Below are 22,066 nucleotides of genomic sequence, written 5' to 3' on the forward strand. Positions count from 1 at the left end.
CATACATGGCCACCGCCATCATATTGCAGGGTTTGCGTCGATTTTGTTCTCTTTAGCTTTCTTGGTAGCAACTTTCGCTTATTCGACCTTTTCCTCTGACTTGTCGGGCTCCATTAAGCGAATATGAGCTGTAGAGCAATTCAACTCTCCAACCGCTTCGATTATATCTCTGCATGATCAAGTCCCCCCCCCCTCTCCTTCCCCATGGGACTCATTGGTACTTGCATTCGAAATTCTCTCTCGATGGTTCACTACACAGCTCCCATATGCTGATGACTAAGGCTTTTATCCGATGCAAAATTCGATACTGAAGACCCACCTCTGTGATACCATGACATTCACTCCTTGAATCCATAGCCTTTCTTGCCGTCATATTGTTCACCAAAGTGGTGCTCTCAGTAGGTCCCGATTATACCTCCGTATGATCTAGTCCCTCACGGGACTCCCACGTGTGTATCGCATTGCCATGAACTATTCCACCACGATCCGTTGCACCATGTCGCCTCCTAGTGACATCTCTATTGCATTCTGATCATTGTGGGATGAACTTGGATTGCGATTCGTCTATGTGTGGCCTTTGCTAGCATATCGTAGGGCCTCTTCCACTTTCGATTATGTTTGCTCCATTGACAATCGACCTTCGTCCACCCACTCTCGGGTCATACCCAGACGAAGCATAGCTCTAGGATAGTCCATCGCTTAGCAGCTCCCGAAGTCCACTGACTTCGCTGAAATTGGTACACCATTGTTTGGATCTTGAGCCTCTGCCCCCACCCCCACTAGCACAATCTCCATTGTCAACCACTTCCTTTATGGCTGTTTAATCTCGAATTTTGATGATGAAACCAATTGATAATGTTTATCTAATGTGCATTTGAGTGACGCAGGACTAGCTTCGATCAGAAGAGGCAAATTGATTAAAGCAGGAGGAATCAGACGTTGGGCTGGAGCAAACATGTCAGAAGATTGGACGTTGAGCCGGATGATCGGTCGACGTGTCGGTAGTAGGCTTCGGTCCGTAAATTCGGGCATCGGGCCAAGAAGATCGGACATTGCGCCAAGGAGATCAGATGTTGCGAGAAGACAATATACTGATTGGGCAATATGCCGAAAGAGAGGATATGCATTGAAGGATCGGACGAAGCGCTGGAAGAACCAATGACATGCCGGACAACAAAGGATTCGCTTGTAATCGATTATGTCTAGTTCGAGTTAGTTTAGAGTCTAATAGAGTCAGTTTAGAATGTAATTAGACCAACTTAATTAGGGGTCAACTAGGCCCAAGTTTGGGCTGTGTTGGGCCAAGTGAAAGGCCCAAACAGTGACCCAACAGATGGAATTGTCGTGGCATAGTCTGCGAGACTGTGTCAGATGGTGGTACTACCGGTCTGGGCGGTGGTATCGCCTAGACTCAGTCTCCGAGACTGTCACTGCCAGACCACCGCCCAAACATAGTCTCCCAAGCTATAGTACCGCCAGACTGGGTGATGGTACCGCCCAGTGTCAGGCTGCAGGCGGTGGTACCGCTCGTACCCCGAAATCTCGAGGATTTGAATTTTGGCTCTAAGTTTTGAAGCCATTTAGAGTCTATAAATACCCCAGCTATTCCTGCATGGAGTAGTAAGAAAGGTGATCAAAAACTCTGTGTTTTTAAAGTTGAAAACCCTTGTAAAGTGTAGAGTCCCTCATCCTAAAGTTTAGAGACCATTCTAAGGGAGAGTGTGAGGGAAGCTTTGTAAAAAGGGGTTGTAAATGTTCTCTCTTGAACCTGTCGAAAGGAGAATCGAGTTGTAAGGGTAGTTGATCTTCACCCATTGAAGGAAGATCGTTAGTGGATGTCGGTGGCCTCGACAGAAGAGGAATCAGTGGAGTGGATGTAGGTCACGACGACTGAACCACTATATATATATAAACGAGGCGATGTCACCCCGCTTGGGAGAAGAGAGTATATATATATACCGAGCGGTATACCGAACAGTATATCGCTCGGTATACAGTTTCATACTGTACCGAGCGAACATTGAAACTCCAGTACGGTACGAAATTGTATACCCTGGTCATATGCTGATTTCTGGTTGACGGTCTTGAGGCACAAAACATAAGCTATCTCAACCAAGGTATGCAATTTCGTATCGTACCGGAGTTTCGACGTTCTCTCGGTACGGTACGAAATTGTATACCGAGCGGTATACCGTTCGGTATATATATATATATAAGGCGACGTCACATCGCCTCGACGACGTCGCCTTTTCCTTCTCCCACGCGGGGCCACGTCGTCGAGTTTATATATATATATATATATATATATATATATATATATATTATATAAAATATTTTTATAAAAGATGACGTTGTGTCGCCTTTTCCTTCTCCCATGTGGGGCGACGTCATCGAGGCGATGCGACTTCGCCTCGTTTATATATATATATATATATATATATATATATATATATATATTTATATATAAAATATTTTTATAAAAGGCGATGTTGCGTCGTCTCGACGACGTTGCCTTTTCCTTATCCCAAGCGAGGCGACGTCGCCTCATTTATACATATATGTATTTATATATATATATATATGTATTTATATATATATATGTATTTATATATATATATGTATTTATATATAAATATTCTTATATATAAGGTGACGTCGCTGAAAAAGGCGACGTGACGTCGTCTTTTAATATATATATATATATATTTATATATATTTATATATATGGTAACGGGCGGTCCGTGTACCGGTAAGTTGACGTACTGCCCGTATCGGGCGGTATTATTCGAAAGTGCATACCTTGGTCTCAATCCCTTGGAACCCTAGGTGGCATTGAGACATTTGAGGCCTTGGTTATATGACTTACGGATGGTGCAACATATTTAGTGTGCTCTTTTCTTTTCGACGAAAGTGCTAGGTGAATATTGGGCTTGCACCTGCCTTCGGACCCCTTTGTGTGTGACCATTGAGTCTATTTGCGATATAACCTTTTATGTCAACAAAAGCTAATTGTTTTGTATTGCTTGCAATCCTGATTATCTTGCTCATTTTGTGTGTAAGGTGGCATATTACTTGTGTTTTCGCCTTTCTAACTTTTTCTTCTTTGTGTAAGATTAAGGTCTAGGCTGACACTGTATATTTATCATACAAAAGATTTGAGATGTTTGTGCAAATCACTAGGAAGTTAAAACCTTTTATTAAACCATGTAGTTGGTAATTTATGCATTCTAATTTAAATAAATTTTACTCATTTTCCTACTTTTGGTGACACATTCCTTCTGTTTTTGTAGTTATTTTGGATGCTTTCTATAAATGCATTTCTTGAATTTTTACTCACATGAGTAATCTGCAATGTCCTTAGAACTACAATTAAACTGGGATGGATAAGATGATAACAAATGTGCTCAATCTTGACTTTTCCAGGTCTTACTTGCTGAGAAAGACTCAAAGATAGCAGAGTTGGATGCAGCGTCAACAGGTGAAGCTGTAAGACTTGGAGCTGCACTAGAGGAAATGAGAGGAGAGCTTAATCATCTTAGAGACCAGCAAGTAAGAAATTTAACCTTCAGATCTTTTAGTTGATATATGAATTGGACATAGGTTTGGAACTGATTGATAAAATTCTGTGTTGCTTGACCACATTTTCCATATGAATGCAATGTTATATGCTCTTGCAATTGTTGTAGTAGTAAATTAATGTTCTTGTAGTGGAGTGAGTTGGTTTGAATGTGACTGAACTGTTTAACTGGATTCTTGGAATGAAACCAAGGACATAAAACTTATGTTTTCTGATGGCAATCATGTATTACCATCTTAGGATTGAGGACGTTAAAGTTCTTTACCTTTTTATACATTTTCTAGATCTTGGAGCTCATACTTGATTCTTACAGAACAATATACTGAAGTAAGTTGGTTCATGTTGAAATTGTTGTGTTAAGCAAGCAAAGCTGACACTTGAATGATATTAATTGATCTTCTCTGTTGAAGGGTGGTTTGCTTACATCATACCAGTGCTAGACAAGGAATGACCAAGTTGGATGTTCTTGGATTTGGTTGTATTTTAAGAGACATTTTGTTAATTGTTGGATTTTAATGATGCGAGAGATCACTTATATAGTGCTACTTCTTTTACCATTTATCTAGAAGGAAAGGGCAAATCCTTCATGTGCCACACATCTTTGTCTGCATATTTACAATATCCTATTTGCCAGTATTTTTCAAACCTTCTTGTGGAAGTATTAGATTATAAGAAAAAGGATCAATCATCTCTTTGATATTATTGGCCATGGGATTTATTCGGATAGGCAGTTATAAGCATGAGGATTTACTGTCTAGCTCAATATCATCTAAGAACTTTCTTCTCTTTGCCCTTGTCTTTTCAGTCGTAAACAGTGATTTCAATAGGCGCTCGGGCGTTTGCCTAGGCGTTCGGGCGAGGCGAGGCGAGGCCCGAGCGCCTCGCTTCACTTCCAGGCGGCGCGCTTCAAAGAGGCGTCGCCTGGGCGCTCGCCCGAGCCCAGGCGCCGAGCGCTTCGGGCAAGCGCCTGGGTTAAACCAGGCGACTGAACTAACGTTTTAGGTCTGGTTCGGTCTCCGGTGCTTTAGTTGGTTCAATCAAACCAACTAAAACATCGATATCAACTGCCGTTGCCCAACCCTAACCCTGCTCGCGTTCACGCTACTGCTGCTGTTGCTCGCTGTCGCCGCTCGTCGCTCCCGTTGTCGCCGCTCGCTGCTCGCTGCTATCGCTGTCGTCGCTCCCGCTCCCGCTGTCGCTGTCGTCGCTCCCGCTCCTGCTGCCGCTGCTCGCTGTCGCCGCCACTGTCGCCGCTCGTCGCTGCTACTGTCATCGCTCGCCACTCCCGTTCCCGCTGCCGCTGCTCGCCGCTGTTGCTGTCGTCGCTCGCCGCTCTCGCTGCCGCTGCTCACCGCTATTCGTTGCTGCTCCCGCTCCTGCTGCCGTTGCCACTGTCGTCGCTCGCTGCTCTCGCTGCCGCTGCTCACTTTTATCGCTGTCGCTGCACCCTCGGTCTTCCCTTACACTCCTCTTCCTTCTCCTCTTTCGAAAGTATACTGTTAACAGTATACTACTGTTAATAGTATACTGAATACTGTTAACATTATACAGTATACTAGTAACAGTAATGTATTTGTATTTATTAGATTAATGATATATTATTTTGATTTTAATATTGTTAAATAATTATATTTATTAATTATATTATATATTTTAATATTTTAGCGCTTCGCTTTGCTCGGGCGAGCGCCTAGCGCCTTGGGCGTTTTTGGACCTTGGCGCCTTTTGGCGCCTAGCGCTTTTTAAATCACTGGTCATAAACCAATTGACTGGATCTATGTGTTGTAGTTGTCATCTTGGGTGGCATGAGCAAAATATTGTTCCTCACTTAACGCGTCACGTCGCTTTGAAATTCGATCCGCATCACTTCCTAACATACGACCATACTCGAACCGAGTACTTGCGTCTTCTTAGTATTCCTTGATCTGTTTAGAAATAAATCAAGATGGTAGTGGTGGATCGCCATGTCCATAATTGTGTCATCCAGGTTCTCTTCTATATGCAACAAGTCTATCATCAGATCTCAATCATCTTGATAAGACTGTGGAGTAAATGGATTTAACTCAAGCTTCATTTATTCCAACTCATGGCTGGGCAGTTGCAAAGATACGTCATAGTGGACTCATTTCAATTTCTCCAAGTGTTTGCATAATAGCTAGTTGTAAACTTTGGTGCGTATTAACGAGATTATGGGTTAATTACACTAACAGCCATTGGATGATGTGGTGTATGATAGGAACCATATTGTAATTGTTCTCAAGTGAGAGATGTGGATCCTTCGTATTGTACCCACCTATAAATCACAAAATGACAATTGAGTTAAGATCGTAAATGTGATTGAGTCGAACAAATTATAGACTGTAATTTTGATGCCAGGATCCATATATTGGCATGAAATGATAGTGTTCTTGCTTAATATGCTATAGACTTCTTGAAATAGATGCCTTAGAGCAAGGTCATTAAGTAATTTTTCGTGACTTGATGTGCTAAACTGTACAAGAGCAATATGGTGTTATTACTAATGGCACTGATGACATTTACACCAAAGTTTGTCATTTCTGGTACCAGACCCATGTTGGTCCATGGTTGGACTAATACAGGTCTGGTCTATGTTGGTATACTGACACATGATACATACTGTAGTAATCTATGCCCCCAACTCGACAGCATTGTGTATTGCCACTTTTGCATAGCTCATAAGTATTATTATGCTACCCAAGGTATGTAATTTCGAATGGTACCGTTCGTACCCGGCGGTACGTATCGGTCCGACGACATACCGGTATGCGGACCGCTCGCTATCGGACGGAACGTGCTACAGTGCTACAGTAAGAGGAAGAAATATTTAAAACCGCTCGGTAACAGTGATACAGTGCTCCAACGATCAAATCCTTCTTCTAGTATTTAAATCCTTCTCATAGTATTTAAATCCTTCTCCCCTATTTCACTCTATTACATTCTCATACTCTTAAACTATCTCAAACTCTTTTTTTCTCACATTTGTGCTCTCCTAAACTCTACAAAACAACGATTTGGGAATTGAATCGAGGTTAATTTGGGAAGATTAAGAGAAGAGCTTTCTAATCAAGAGGTATGTTTACATAAGGACAATCCATAATGGACTGAAATACGAACATTGCATAAGATATTCTTCAAAGCTCGAAAAAGATATATGATACTATTTTTACCTAATTTATATTGATTTTGCTAAACTTATGCTATTACTATATTTATTTCTAACTTAAAAACCTTATCCTAACTTTTTTTTTTATTTTCAGGTATTTTTGAAGGGTTTTTCACCTAAATTAGGTGTACCGCTCGGTACGCCCTGGTGTACCGCTCGGTTCATGGTACCGTACCGTACCAAGCCAGCCTCAAAATACCAGTGTGGTACGGTATTGCATACCTTATTGCTACCACATGTTGACACTTTTGACTATGGAGAACTAATTGAACTGAGATGGTCAAATATCATTGCCACTGCCATATTTGTATCAGGATGAATCACCAAACCCATGGTGTTTTATGGCCTCTTGCATGTACTGTTGCTTCAATGATGTATGAGTGCTACAAGCTCAGGATTCTCGTTAACATTGCCCATCTGATCCTCATATTCATCACAAACAGGCAGCTCAGATGCCACTTGTCCGGGTCCTCCCTCTGGGTTATTCCTGCATCTTTAAAACATTCAATACTGCCCGAAAATCTCATTTGATTTCTTGGAGAGGCTTCATACATTTAGTTATGTTGGGGAATCCTCTAACCAAATATTGCTTCAGTTGGGATATTCCTAAGCCTCGACCAATGTAGTCACAGGTGGATGCATTGTCAAGTGATTAGCGATGATCCAATCATCCAAGCAATGAATACGCTATCACATGGGATTGGTACTTTGTCGCTTTTATACAAACAATAACAAACTGATTTAGGCAGCAATTATGGAAGTTAGACTCAGATGTTGGAATATGCAAGTACTGCCTACATCTAGATAAGATCTTCGTAGGTATAAGCTCAATCATCATGGATCTAGGTCAGATTCCTGTGGATCTAGCCTAAATGTGCTCTATGTAATACACAGATTTGACCTGGATCTGTACAAATCTAGCCTACATTTGCATGGATATGAACATATCTAGCATAGATCTAAGAAAATTTAGGCCATATTGGTATGATTCTAGCCTAGATCAATGACAATTTAGGTCGTATAAGTACATATTTAGCCTAGGTCTATGTGAATCTAGTCCAAATCTATGTGCATCTAGGCCAGATTTGAATGGGTTCTGGCTCAGTCTGAATGAAATTTCAATGGATTTGGATAAATTGTAACTGGATCTGAGTGATCGAACATAGAATCAAGTTGATCTATATGCTAGATCTGTGCATGTCCAGCCTCACTTAGACAAGAAATCACCTGGCATTTATCCACAGATTTGGGAGGGAAAGCTAAAATCTAAGTTAAAAGCTATGAAACCATGACCTTAAGGTAAAGAAATCACAAGAATACAACTACAATTGACATCAAGTCACCAATTTGTGTTTGAGGCAAGGATTTTAATTTCGAATGATTTGTTGATGACGAGACTTGATGTACTTGAGATCAACCTCAGATTTAAGAAAGATCAAGTTTGTAGAGTGAGATTGAGAGTGCTTGGTGAAAATATGAGGGCTTTAATTTCGTGTGAGAGCTATTGAATCCAGATACCTGGCAGTATACATACCATTTAGTACATTTATCAAAACCAGGTGTTAAGTCTGGTCCGATGACCATATTGGCTGTTAAACTCAATATGAAATAATACTGAGCATTCAGAATTAGACCTGTAAATACTGGCCCATGTTGATTGGTATGGGTGAACATAAATTTCTTGATGCAAAATTTTCAGGTTGTGGAATTCCTGAATGCATAAATATTAATTGATCTATAAAAGCATAGAAGAATCTTTTTATTCACCTTTGTGTTATTGTTCCGTTTATGTTCACCTTTGTGTTTTATGGTCATAGATCTGCAGAAACAAAAAGGCTACTGTTCCTCCAAATTGGCAATTATTGAACATCTTGTAGTGTATTTTACATCTATGCCTTCTTTGCTTATCTTCTTTCAGGATAGAGAAAAACAAAACTGGGAAGCAGCTTGTCAGTCTCTCCGAACTAAGTTGGAGGCATCTGAGAACACATGTTTGCGATCTGAGATTGAATTAGCTAAAATGAGAAGTATGTTTCATTTAACTTTGTTTAAGAAATTTTAATTTATGAGGATAAGTAGATGTTATTTCTTGTTTGTTTTTTGTAGGTCAGTTGGAACTAGAATCATCAACAAAATACCAAATGTTGAGTGCAAAAGATGCTGAACTTATAGTTGCAAAAGATGAGGTACAATTAATTTTATTAGCCAATTGGGCTTTACAATATTTAGTCTTATGTAAACATGGTAGGTTTTAGTAAGAAGATTCTATAAATTTGCTTGAGGTTTGGTTGGAAAGGTGAGTTCTGGTGATTATGTCTTGAATTTTGGGCTTTTTTTCCCATAAAAGAAACAGATAAAGTTACAAAAGGAGAAAGCAAAAACATGTTAAGCATCACTTAAGAGATTTTAAATTTGAGCAATCTTATAATCATAAGAATAGGTTGTACTCATATGTAGGTGTAACTTATTTTCATCCTATATGATTATCAATATGACTTTGCTGAAATTTATAAGATGATGGGCTTATATGCTTTTGTTTCATTATAGCTTCAATTGGTAGTTGAAATTGTCTTTAATTTTTCTTTAGATCTTGCTGCTATGCAACCATCCTTAAAGATTCTTGAATGAGGGGACATGTCTCGTTCATATGATATTTCTGAAGCATCTACAATTAGCATTCTAATTTTCCAGTTTCACACTGGCACCATCCAGTATGTGTAAGACAGATAGACCAATTGTTTCGCAGATGTAGATTTCAAGAGACATCTCCACAGAGGGGTGCACAAGTTCCAAATTTGTTTGGTTCTTTAAAATATTTCCTAGCCTACTGAATTGTTCATTTCTCAAGACTCGAAACCAGATAAAGAAAAAAACATAAGTTGTATGGTTTGGTCCAGTCTTGTGTTTGGCTTCTAAACTGTAACTAAATGCTACATATATTGATTAAAATATACATAAAATATATTCATGATCAATAATATGTTTATTTTTTTTATATTTTAACTATTTTATTATGGTTGAAAAATATCATCCACTGCATTTATGAGAGTAAATTATACTACCACTATATTTTTTATGTAAATATGAATTTATGATATCAAGTTCAGTATGTTCTGGGCATTTTTTCGAATCACGAAGTATGCTAGACCATAAGTCACCGAGTTTGAATTTTTCAAACCTAATTGAATCATTTAGTTATTTTGGATTTTGGTGTGTGGTTCATTTGCATGCTGTTGACCATGCAAATATAGTATGTGCAGTATATTTCTATATATATATTTTTGAATGAAAGTCAATAGTGTCATTAAAAAAAGACCCTGAGATTATATGTAGTAGAGATACATGACTAAATTCTTTTGATCATCACTCTTGAACTACATCTTGCCTAGGAAAAAGATGCTAGCTCTACATCAATATTTAATTTCTAAAAAATAAGCCACTAGTGTTGCTAGTTTTCCTTCAATTATGCTTTGCATGTTCACAGAAATTTGATTTTAAAGATTCAGGTGCATCCAATTAGGTGAAATTTCTATCCTTTAGATTTATTTTAGTTGGCTGTAACTTATGGAAATTTGTGGAAATCTACTTGTATTCACCTTGAACAATTAACATTAGACAAATCATAGCTTTAAAATTGCCTAGTAGTTCACAAGCAGTGGATCTTTAGGACAAATCTCCCTGGTTATCCATCCCGATTCCAGTCCTTGCACAATTGTAGTTTACAAAATTTATACTCAAATGTAAATGCCTTTTCCAATAGTTACTTTTGATTTTATTGAAAATTTATCTGCTTCACAATTTGCATATTTGCAGATCATGCGACTGGAAAATGAATTTTCCGCATATAAGGTTCGTGCACATGCACTTTTGCAGAAGAAGGATGCTGAGCTAGCTGAAGCTAAGAACTCAGAATTGCTGAAATCTCTTGAACAAGCTGTGAAAGTATTTAATTTTTTATCTTCTATTTTAACAGTCCACTGACATCATTGAAACTGTTCTCTAAGTTACTAGCTGCTCATTATTTAGGAAGCTGAAGCAGAAGTAGCAATAACCTTAGCAGAAAGAGAGAAAGCTGTTAAAGCTCTTGAAGTTGCTTTGAAGGAACATGATAAAGAGATTGCATCGAGGTAAAGTTACTGATGGAAATATAAGTAGAGGTTAAAGATTGTTGAATTGCATCTGATTTTAACTGATCATTGCATTCGCCAAGGCATTTTCAGTTTCATGAATAATTTAGTGCTGCACCATAATATGAATTATAATCCGAAGTCAGCATTCAGGTCCACCTTTGTGACTGTTGTAAGGTCATCTTTTAGTTATTTGTTTGAAAATTACTTATAAGCATCTTATTTGCTGGAAAAGGAGTTAGATTCTCTGATAATGTTTTTTTTAGAGAGAAAATTTAGGTAAGATCCATAAAACCAGGTGCCTTAACCATGGGCATTTACAGGTAAGCCTGAAGCTGTCCTGTGCCTGTCAGAGGAGATGGCAACCATCTCCATTTTCATGGAAGCCACTGAATTTGGTATTCTTTTATTATTTAAATTTAGTTCGTTTTCAAAATTAACCTTGCTCGCTACAGTTAACTGAACAGTCTAAAACTTAGGGTATTACATGTAATTCCAAATGTTTCTTTGGCAAATCCTTGGGCATTTTCTTCTCCAGAAAGTCAGAAGTCGAATCTTTTTTTTGTAGATCCTCCAAAAAATTTTTTTAGATATCCTAAATATTGTTATCTGAAAGGCTATATTTCCATGTTCATAAGTGTGAGGTTCTAAGTTTTTTAGTTGCTTTCCCTTGGCCGGTTATCATGTTTTTCTGTGTTGTCTAATGTAACTATGTTTATTGAGTGGAATTTGTTAATTAAATTGTATGAAGTTCTAGAAAAGATTTTTGATTGCATACGATATGAGAATGTAGGATAGTCAGGAAACAACAATATATAACTTCCCACTAATTATGTAGCCTTGAATTTATTGTCACTGGTGCGTGTGAATTCATGAACTTTCAACTTAAACAGCTTGGACGTAGTTTTCCCTAGTATATACTTGATAGCTACAAATGATTTTGTAACTTCTATGCATGAGTTTTATAATTTTAACCTGATATTTTTATCAGGGATACTGCTCTTAGTGATGCAGAGGGTCAAATAAGAAGTATAACCATGAAACTTGAGTCTACCACTGCTCGCTACATGTCAGAAAAAGATATGTGGCAGAAAAATTTGGAGAGTATCGAAGAAAGTTGGACATGTAAAGTTGTAAACCATCTCAGATCTATAGCTTTTCCTGTATATGTTTTTTGTGCATGTGTATTTATGGTGACTTGGATATTTTAGTAAAATATGGCACCTTGGAGGCTCAAAAAGTTGAACATTCTGGAGATCAAATGCAAAAGGAGCTAGATGATCTTAAGCAACGATATGAGAAACTGAAGGTATCTTGCACTCATGTTGGCAATTTGTTTCAATCCAGCTTGTTACAAACTAAGGTTCTTTTATTTGTAGGAAGAGCATGATATCTTTCGTGATATTGCTGATAGAACAATTGAAGAGAAAGAGAAGGACATGGCCAAATTGATAGAAGATAATAAGAATCTTCGTCACTTATTGGAATCAAAGCAACATGTATATATATTCTTATCATCCTTTTTCTACTACAATCAGTAACTTATATTCCAGTTTACTGCTATATTTTAGTTTGCGATTTTCTATTGCTTTAACTGTGAACTGATGAACATCATATTTCACTAGTTAATTTGGTTATAAAATTTTGAGCTTGAGTTCTTTTATGCATGTTTGAGATTTTTGCACAACGGAAAATATGACTACAGCATTGCAATGAGGATTTTTTTGAGATGATCATTCTATGAAATTTATCTGATGCGAGAGAAAAGCAAAGAGGGAACGGTGATATGAGAGAGGAAAAATTTGAGATCGAGAGTTACTTATTGCCTGAAGGTTGCTCTTCAAAGGGTGTTTCAATAGTTATTCTAGTATGGTTATGGTAAGAAAAGTATTACCTCCACGTTTAACATCTTGTATATATGAAGGATTTCCTAAAAAATTTTGGACGATCAACCTTTTTACTAAAAGGATACCTTATAAGGCAAGGTTTGCCGTCTCATGCCATATAGGTGATGCCAAACCTGGCTCGGGCTGGTATGTATTGAGCAAGGTATACAGTTTCGAATGATATCGCTCGGTACGGGCGGTACGTACTGGTCTGACAGTAAACTGGTACACGGATCGTTTGTTACCGAGAGGTATTTTTTTATTTATAAATAAATAAATAAACAAATAAATAAATAAATAAATAAATAAATAAATATATATATATATATATATATATATATATATATATATATATATATATATATATAAAGGCGACATCACATATTTTTTTTTTTAACTTATATATATAAATATATATATAAATAAATAGATATATAAAGAAAAGATTATATATATATATATATATATATATATATATATATATATATATATATATATATATATATATATATATATATATATATATATATATATATATATATATATATATATATATAGGTGACGTCGCCTCGTTTTTGTGCGACGTCGCCCGCCTAGGAAGAAGAGAGGCAACGTCGCACATTATATATATATATATATATATATATATATATATATATATATATATATATATATATATATATATATCGAGTGATAAACTGCTCGGTATACAGTACTGTAACGTATCGAGAGAATGTCGAAACTTCGGTACGGTAGGATATTTCAATCCTTGGTATCAAGAAACCTGGCATATCATATGTTGGTATGTCAATATGTATTGACAAACCCAAAAATCATCAGAAAAGCCCCAATAATACTTAAAAAATAAAAAAGAACTATTTTAGAGCCTTTTAATTATAATTTAATGTAATTTTAATTAAATTTCAATAAGAATAAAATAGTGATTTCAAAAGGCGCTCGGGCGCTCGCCTAGGCGCTCGGGCGAGGCGAGGCCAAAGAGGCGCCGCATGGGCGCTCGCCTAAGCCCAATCGCCGGGCGCTTCGGGCGAGCGCCTAGGTTAAATCAGGTGACCGAACTAGATTTTTAGGTCTGGTTGGTCTCCGGTGCTTTAGTTGGTTCAATCAAACCAACTAAATCACCGATATCATGCTCCCTCTCGCGATTTCCCCGACTTCCCAAATCTTGACACTCGCGATTTTGCTTCCGAGATTTCTTCTCCGATGTCGCTTCTCTCTGCTGCTGCTGCCATTGTCGCTGCTCGTCGCTACTCGCTGCTGCCACAATCGTTGCTCGTTGACTGCTCGCCGTTGCCACAATCGCTGCTTGCCGCTGCTGTCGCCGCTCCCGCTGCCGCTCGCAGCTCCTGCTCCCACTCCCGCTGTCGCTCGTTGCTCCCGCTCTAGCTACAGCTGTCGTTTGCTACCGCTATCGTTGCCTCAGTAGCCTCGGTCTTCTCACACTCTTCTCACTATACTATTAACAGTATATTAACAGTAAACTGCTAACTATATACTAATAATAGTATTTTTATTTATTAGATTAATAATATATTATTTTGATTTTAATACTATTAATTTTTATTTATTTAATAGTATATTTTTTATTTAAAAAAATAAAAAATATACTATTATGATTTATTTATTTATTATGATTTTGTACCCGATTTTCTTAATTTAATAGCATATTTTTTATTTAAATAATTATATTTATTAATTATATTATATATTTTTATATTTTAGTGCCTCCCTTCGTTTGGGCGAGCGCTTAGTGCCTCGGGCGTTTTTGGACCTTGGCGCCTTTTGGCGCCTAGTGCTTTTTAAATCATTGGAATAGAGTCAAGATAAGGATGAGATAGCGAATTTATCTTTTTTTACATGGTGGAGCAACTTTGTTGCATGTTCTTTCATTTCTTCTATTGTTGATGTTGAATCATTTACAAAGGTATGAGCAACATTGGGTTACATGTAAAAACTTGAAGATTTTAGTAAATTAAAGTATTAAACTGAAGCAAATTGTATATACCTGCTTTTACCACCAAGTTGAACAACGAGATTCTATAGCCAATGGATCGAGGTTCTCGATCCTATGAATTTGTATATCAATATGATACGTATATTAGATCTAATATTGAAATTACTTCCATGACATAGTGTATTGGTAAACCGTATGCCATTGGTGCATTAGCATGGAAATAGTATGCCATTGAATTTGTATATCAATATGGTATGTCTGTCGGACCTAATCTTGAGACTGCTCCCATGACATAGTTTATTGGTAAACTTGAATGCTGTTTGTGCATTAGCATGGTAATGGTTGCTCCCTGAACATCATGAATGGTAACGATGGTAAGCTCTAATCATCGATTAGGATGCTTAATTGAGAAAGAGAGTAGGTGTAGCCTAATGGAGGGAGAATCATCAAAGATGGTCTATTCATGTAATGGTTATATAACCACCGATTATAACCATGGAGGATATCTGCAAGATCGTGATTGACTCAATAGTTTACGGTGCTCCTCTTCTAGGTATGTCAAGACACCATAATAAACCGAGATTATCTGATTAACATTGACTTTCTCTTTTGTTGGACCAACCTAGAGTGGGAGAAGTGGGAAGAGTTTTGGAGGAAATAGGTTAGGAGGACATTTTAGATGATTGTGGCTAGCAACATAATGATGGATGAGGTGATGAATGGGCTCAATGCTACGGTTGTCATAGGAGCTGTAGAAAGCAATAAAAATCCATACCAGATTTCTCCCTTTTAACTCGAACTTCTGGAGTCTGAGTTCAAGATACACAAAGTAGCAGAAAGGGATTAGTATGGAGAAATCTAATTGTTTTTTTATTCCTATGTGAACCTAAAGAAGGTCCATATTCTATTAGGTAGATTTTAGTTGAGATGCTGGCAATTGGCATTATGCTCCTATTTATCGAGTATGTGCTCATGCCTTTAGCATCTATCAAGTTGCTGGTGTAACAAATGTCATAATGTATTCTAAATTAAGTGTTGATTTGTATTGCCTGGTTTCTTATACTTGCTAGTAGCATACTTCTTTGGCTGCATCTCTTGGGGATTAGGCTTTGTAAATGTCATGGGTTGCATAGTACATTTTATTACTTGTAAAAACCTTATTTTTTATTCATTTATGATTGACTGGTTGTCTCTTTCTTTTGCTGAGTATTAAGAATTTGTTTTATATGCATTTCCCCTTTTATTTTCTTAATATTAACAAAGGAATTTTATCTGACACTGTTTTTCAGGTTGAACATAATGGAAAACAAAACTCAGGTGATGAGAAGTCTACTGATCCTTGGTATCAGTTTACAAACTTTTGTTTGAAATAGTTGATTCATGTTCTCTTTTTATGTCGGAGTTTCAGCTTCTCAGAAGGATGATGCACAATTGTTGAGCATAGCAGCAGCTGAACAACAAATTCTGGTAATTCTAGTGAAGCTATTTTAATGCCTTTTTTTTCTAAATCTTCATTAACAAACAACTTTTTTTTCATCTGTGACATCACGAATAAATTGGCTTATGTTGATGTTATGGATGTCTTAATTTGCGGTCCTTTTATTGATAATATTGATATGTTCAGCATGGGCCATTATGGAAGTTAGCATCATCCATGCTGACTGGATTGTGGAATGGCATCTGCTGGCATGCTGTAGAGATTATTAGCAATGTGCTGTCACATGGGAAAAAAAAATAAAAAAGTTCAAAAATATAGAAACTAAGCAGGAATCTTTTTTGTTGACACCCAAAAAATACACATTCATCTCCAGTTACCCGATGCCTTCCCTCTAACATGTATATAAGTGGTAGAAATGGGACTCCAAGTGCCATGGGAGTGGAATTTGGATCTACAACCCTTGAATGAGTTGACATCAAGGACCATCGTCTCATGTTGATCAGTGGTATTAGTACTAGGCCCGATTGGTATTTACTAGTTGGTATCGTTGTACCATATGTGGGTACAGTTTTAGGGAAAAGGGCCAAAAAATGGCTGAAAGTAAAAAAAAAAACCATTTTAATGGTTTTTGTCCTAATTTAATGGTATTTGTATTTGTATTTTGATAAAAATAGTGTAAATAAGTCATAAATGAATAGGAATTGTTGGTTATTACGAGGAGAAAGTGGATTTATCTTTTTTGAATCATCGAGGAGTAACTTTGTGGCATGATCCTCCGTTGATCTTGAATCACCTAAATACGAGTTAGAGACGGTAGATTATATGTGGAAACTTTATCCAAATAAACGGAAGTCATATATACCTCCTACCACCAAAATGATTGATGAGACTTCATAGCCGATAGATCGGGATCCTCGATCCTATGAATTTGTATAACAATAAGGTATGTTTATTGGACTCAATCTTGAAACTGCTCTCCCAATATATTGTATTGATAAATCATATTTCATTGATGCATTAATGTAGTAATAGCTATTGCTTGATTATCACTAACAACACATGTTGAGGAGTCTCTTGAGGCAAGTATGACTTTGGCATGTATGGTAGGGAGGTTGGAGTACATTGGAACCTCTATTATCATCATTAACCTATTGTTATATATCATTATAACAATCGGACTTGAGAACAAATGACTGGCTATCATCTTACATGTTTTGGGCATAGGATCCTATTTGTGTTGACATTGTAGAGGCTCTATTGCACAAGGTTCGTTGTATTATAGTGTACCGAGCGGTATGTACTGGTTCGACAAGGGGTCATGTAACGGTGGTACATCGGTACGTTCCCATGTACCATGTGTTGGTATGCTCTGTATGACTCAGTATAGCTCGGTACGTATCGTATCGACAATTGGTTGATACATCGGCACGGACTAGTAAGGCGAACCATGTTATCGCATGTGCTCAAAGTCATCTATTGGCTTCTCCTTTCCTTTATCCTTTCGACCATAAATGATACATGTGGATCCTCAAGCTCCGTGATTTGAATCTTCAATGGCATGCGTGAAATGTTTATCCTCCGTCAATGCTCCACTATGAGGTTGAGTTAACGGAACAATCGACTAGCCATTATTAGTCGAGGCATTGTTGTTGATGTCGCTAGGCTTTATAGACGAAAAGGGGAGGTGTCTCATCGCTAGATTGAAATTATTGCTCTTTAATTCTTTTCCAAGGGATCGATCGATGGTACCGCCTTCCCCTTGCTCTTCTCCTTCGTATGTTGGGAATGCTTCTGATTGTTGACTGCCACGACCTCGATTAGATTGACTTGAGGTTGTACATCACCACGTTCTGATTAAGGGCACTCTTCCTCTTATTGTGGATTTTGTTCCCCTTCTATAGCCTCAATGATAAAACGAGATGGTCTCCTACTTTATCAAGTAAAGGATCCCTTATGTTCTCTACTACTTTGGCACATTTTAGCATCGAGCATCAGTTAAGCATCTTCATTGTGTAATTGGAGGTCAAAAATGATTAATCTTTGATTCCTTTAGTTCTTTGTTGAGCTTGACTCACAATAGCTTTAAAACAGTGTAATACACATATACTAGCTTCTCCAAGCATCTATATGATAGCCGGTTGTGGACTTTCATGTGAATCAAGGTAAAGTTGATCAATTATGTTTGCATTTGCTCAATGTCGTCTTCAAGTTTCGTAATTTCATGTCATACCGGCATATCGAGCCTTGTTTAGTACGATACGCACCGAGGCATACCGAGCGGGAGTGGGTAAAGTCTCCATGGTTGATGAGATTGGAGGAGCTACTGAAGTCTCCATGCTTGAGTTGTGCCACCTCCATCGTCAATGATCCTATGACGGCTCGAAATGAGATCTCCACTGAGCTATGGCTCGACATATGCCGCTGTTGCAGTAGTTGCTTACTGTTGAGGATGGAATATCATCTGCAGGGTAGCGGTAAATTCTCTACTTTGCTATTCTTTGACCTCCTGTGCAAAAGGCCGTGGTGGAAAGTGCTCTGGTCATTGGCAGTGGCGGCTCCACTGAAGGGGTCGTCCTGGGTCTCGTCATGGAGATCCGACGCCAAGAACCGGGCGAACATGGTCTCGGTCTCGGGGCTGGAGGCTTTAATGGGGAGGAAGTCCTTGCAGACTTCACCGAGTAGGGAGCTCGGGGCTGATCGATATCGGAGGAGGTCGGAGCTCATTTGCTATTGCTACTGGCGGCAGAGGAGATCGGATTCGGTTTTCATTGTTCCTTATCCACTGAACGGATTGGCGGGCTGGTAAGGAAGGTTGAGATCTTTCGACGGCCGTGCCAAAGGAGACCCGTCCATCACGTCTCCTCCCTCTTCTCGACTCCCAAACTGCCCTCTCCTTGCTATCACTTTAAATCAAAAGAAGCTTCTTTTCCCACAAAAGATTTGTACCCACAACTTTTGCCTCTTCGCCATAAGCGCAGCTCCAAGAACTAGCTTCCTTGGAAACCACCCACCACCAAAGCTAAATCAACCAAACTATGTTATCAACTAGAATGAAGCAAATTAAAGAGGCTGTTCTTATTCCAATCGGGAATCTTGGGGAGGAACCGATGAAAATTGTTCCTTTCATGGCTTGCTTCCCTCTTTGCCGCCCTTAAATTATTGATAAAAAATTTGGTACTGTCCAGTAGCGGGCAGTCTGCATGCCGAGAGGCTATCAAACTGGTACAAATCACCCGTACCGAGCGATACAATACGAAATTAAAATCTTTGGTCGTTTTTTGTGAAAGCACATAGGCTGCAACCTTTGTTATATTAGGTGCCGACCCTCCAAAATGTAGCCATCAGTTCAAATTTAAAAATTTATAATTATTATTATAACAAATCATTAATGATTAGTTGAATTTACAATCAAATATGGGTGTCTATTACTAGTTTCCATAGTAGATCGACACAATATGCCTACATTATCAGAGAATGAGCTGACACCTTCCAAGAATAATCAGCCCTTCGTTATAGCATCAGTTGCCTTGTCGCTTTCGGATAGGAGCCGATATATTATATTCCTTAGAGCCTACAATGGGTCTGATCTAATGGCAAGGCTATATTGAATAGCAGGATTTAGGTATTGCAAGACAAATGATTTGTTTTATTCAATATAAAATGTTTAAACATATATTATTTAGATTCTAAATGAAGTCAAAATTTAATATACCTGCGTTGAATATCTTGATCTATATGGGTCATATACTTGTGATCAATCAATGACTTGTATATATCAATCAGCTTTCCACTCATCGTTCAATGCTTTTTTAACCTCCTCCTTGGCTGAAATCAACATATATGTTAAAGTGCCCATCTGTGGCCTCTTCAAATCGACTTTGTGGAAGACGATGTAAAGTGGGTCGATCGTTGTTACAATTTGAAAGATTGAATCCCAAATCTAGTAGACAGAATGTACTCCACTTTGTTCCTATCTGATGAATTGTTATATCAAGAATCAAGCCATTTTTATGATGTGGAGATTGTTTTTAGTCCAAGTTTCTTTTGTTAAATGAACTACAAAACCATAGAGTTGGTTTCTGCATCAAGGAGTGTATCAGTGACAGTGATTGAAAAAGGCGCTCGGGCGCTCGCCTAGGCGCTCGGGCGAGGCGAGGCCCGAGCGCCTCGCTAATCTCCCAAGCGGCGCGCTTCAAACAGGCGCCGCCTGGGCGCTCGCCCAAGCCCGGGCGCTGGGCGCTTCGGGCGAGCGCCTGGGCAAACCAAGGCGATCGAACCAGGATTTTAGGTCTGGTTCGGTTGGTTAGTTGGTTCAATCGAACCAACTAAACCGATATAACCCTTACCCAACCCTAACCCTTACCAAACCCTAACCCGCTGCCACTCCCGATCCTGATCCCGATCCCGATCTCGCTGCTCGCCGTTGTCGCTGCTCGCAAACGCTGCCGTTGTCGCCGCTCGCCGCTGTCGCTGCTCGCAAACGCTGCCTCTGTCGCCGCTCGCCGCTGTCGTTGCTCGCAAACGTTGCCTCTGTCGCCGCTCGTGCCTCCCGCTGCTCGTCGCTCCTGCTCCCGCTGCCGCTGCTCGCCGCTGTCGCTGCTCGCAAACGCTGCCTCTGTCGCCGCTCGTGCCTCCCACTGCTCGTCGCTCCTGCTCCCGCTGCTCGCCGCTGTCGCTGCTCGCAAACGCTGTCGCTGTCGCCGCTCGCGCCTCCCGCTGCTCGTCGCTCCCTCTCCCTTTTCCGTTGCCGCCGCTGCTGCCGCTGCCGTTGCTCGCCGCTGCTTCCTTGTTTCTCAGTCAGCAGGCTTAGTATACAGTATACTGTTAATATTAAGTTTACTTGAAATGATTAATTTTCAATATTGTTAATAGATTTTCTTAATTTAATAGTATATTTTTATTTAAAATTTTAAATAATTATATTTATTAATTATATTATATATTTTTATATTTTAGCATCTCGCTTCGTTCGGGCGAGCGCCTAGCACCTCGGGCGTTTTTGGACCTTGGCGCCTTTTGGCGCCTAGCGCTTTTTAAATCACTGATCAATGATGATTGTAGACATGGACACAATTCATAATCAAACAACTAATAAGAAGCTGTGATTTAGCCTAAAATTATGGATAGTGACCCTAAAATTGTGTCCAAAATTAAGAAAATTATACTAATTAGCTCTAATTTGACTTTAATCATATTAAATACAAAAATAAGGCCTTAATCAACAACTAAATTTATAGTTAAACAATTAATAAGTAGCTGTGATGAAACCTAAATTATAGGTAATCTAAAGGTTTGAAAAATGATACAAATCACCATTAACAAGCTATGATTAAGCCCAATTACCTTAAATTATCCTCAATCTGTGGTTAAAAGTAACATAATGGACCTAATTGAGCTTAAAATTAAAAGAGACACTCATCATCCTTAACAAGCTGTGATTGAACATAATTACCCCAATTTCGATCTAAATGTAAGATAATGGCCCTAGTTGTGCCTAAACTTAAAGAGAAAGATACTATTCACCCTTAAACAGCTATGATTAGGAAAAATTAGTTCCAATTTAGGCCTAAAAATAGGATAATGGACTATTTGAGCTGTTTTTTTGCCTTATTGGTCCAAACCGATGTGTTGGCTAGCTGGGAGCACGGTATGTGCCACCCTACACCGGTGTGTGAAGTGTTGGCATGGTCGGGCATCTTGATGGCAAAGAGAAAAGGCCAAAAATTACTCTAAAATTACCTAAAAATAGAAAAATCATAGATTAGGAATTTAAAGTTGGAAATAAATATAAATTTAGTATAATTTTAGCAAAAATATTCTAAATTAGGTAAGAATAGTGGCTCATATTTTCTTTCGACTTTAAGGAGCTATTGAATTATATA

General features: G+C 38.4%; 1 protein-coding gene across 2 annotated transcripts in view; it reads left to right on the plus strand.

The window, feature by feature from the left end:
* Positions 1-22,066, plus strand: part of LOC135632139 (protein GRIP-like) — a 60,453-nt gene that overhangs the window by 20,112 nt on the left and 18,275 nt on the right. For both annotated transcript variants that reach the window (XM_065140587.1, XM_065140589.1), the window contains exons 8-17: positions 3,424-3,549; positions 8,680-8,788; positions 8,868-8,947; positions 10,575-10,703; positions 10,788-10,888; positions 11,880-12,013; positions 12,100-12,197; positions 12,268-12,387; positions 16,036-16,063; positions 16,155-16,213. In XM_065140587.1, coding sequence (XP_064996659.1) covers positions 3,424-3,549; positions 8,680-8,788; positions 8,868-8,947; positions 10,575-10,703; positions 10,788-10,888; positions 11,880-12,013; positions 12,100-12,197; positions 12,268-12,387; positions 16,036-16,063; positions 16,155-16,213 — 984 coding nt within the window. The remainder of the gene's footprint in view (positions 1-3,423; positions 3,550-8,679; positions 8,789-8,867; positions 8,948-10,574; positions 10,704-10,787; positions 10,889-11,879; positions 12,014-12,099; positions 12,198-12,267; positions 12,388-16,035; positions 16,064-16,154; positions 16,214-22,066) is intronic.

Source organism: Musa acuminata, chromosome BXJ3-2, assembly GCF_036884655.1.
Source record: "Musa acuminata AAA Group cultivar baxijiao chromosome BXJ3-2, Cavendish_Baxijiao_AAA, whole genome shotgun sequence".
In the NCBI taxonomy this organism is placed as follows: domain Eukaryota; kingdom Viridiplantae; phylum Streptophyta; class Magnoliopsida; order Zingiberales; family Musaceae; genus Musa; species Musa acuminata.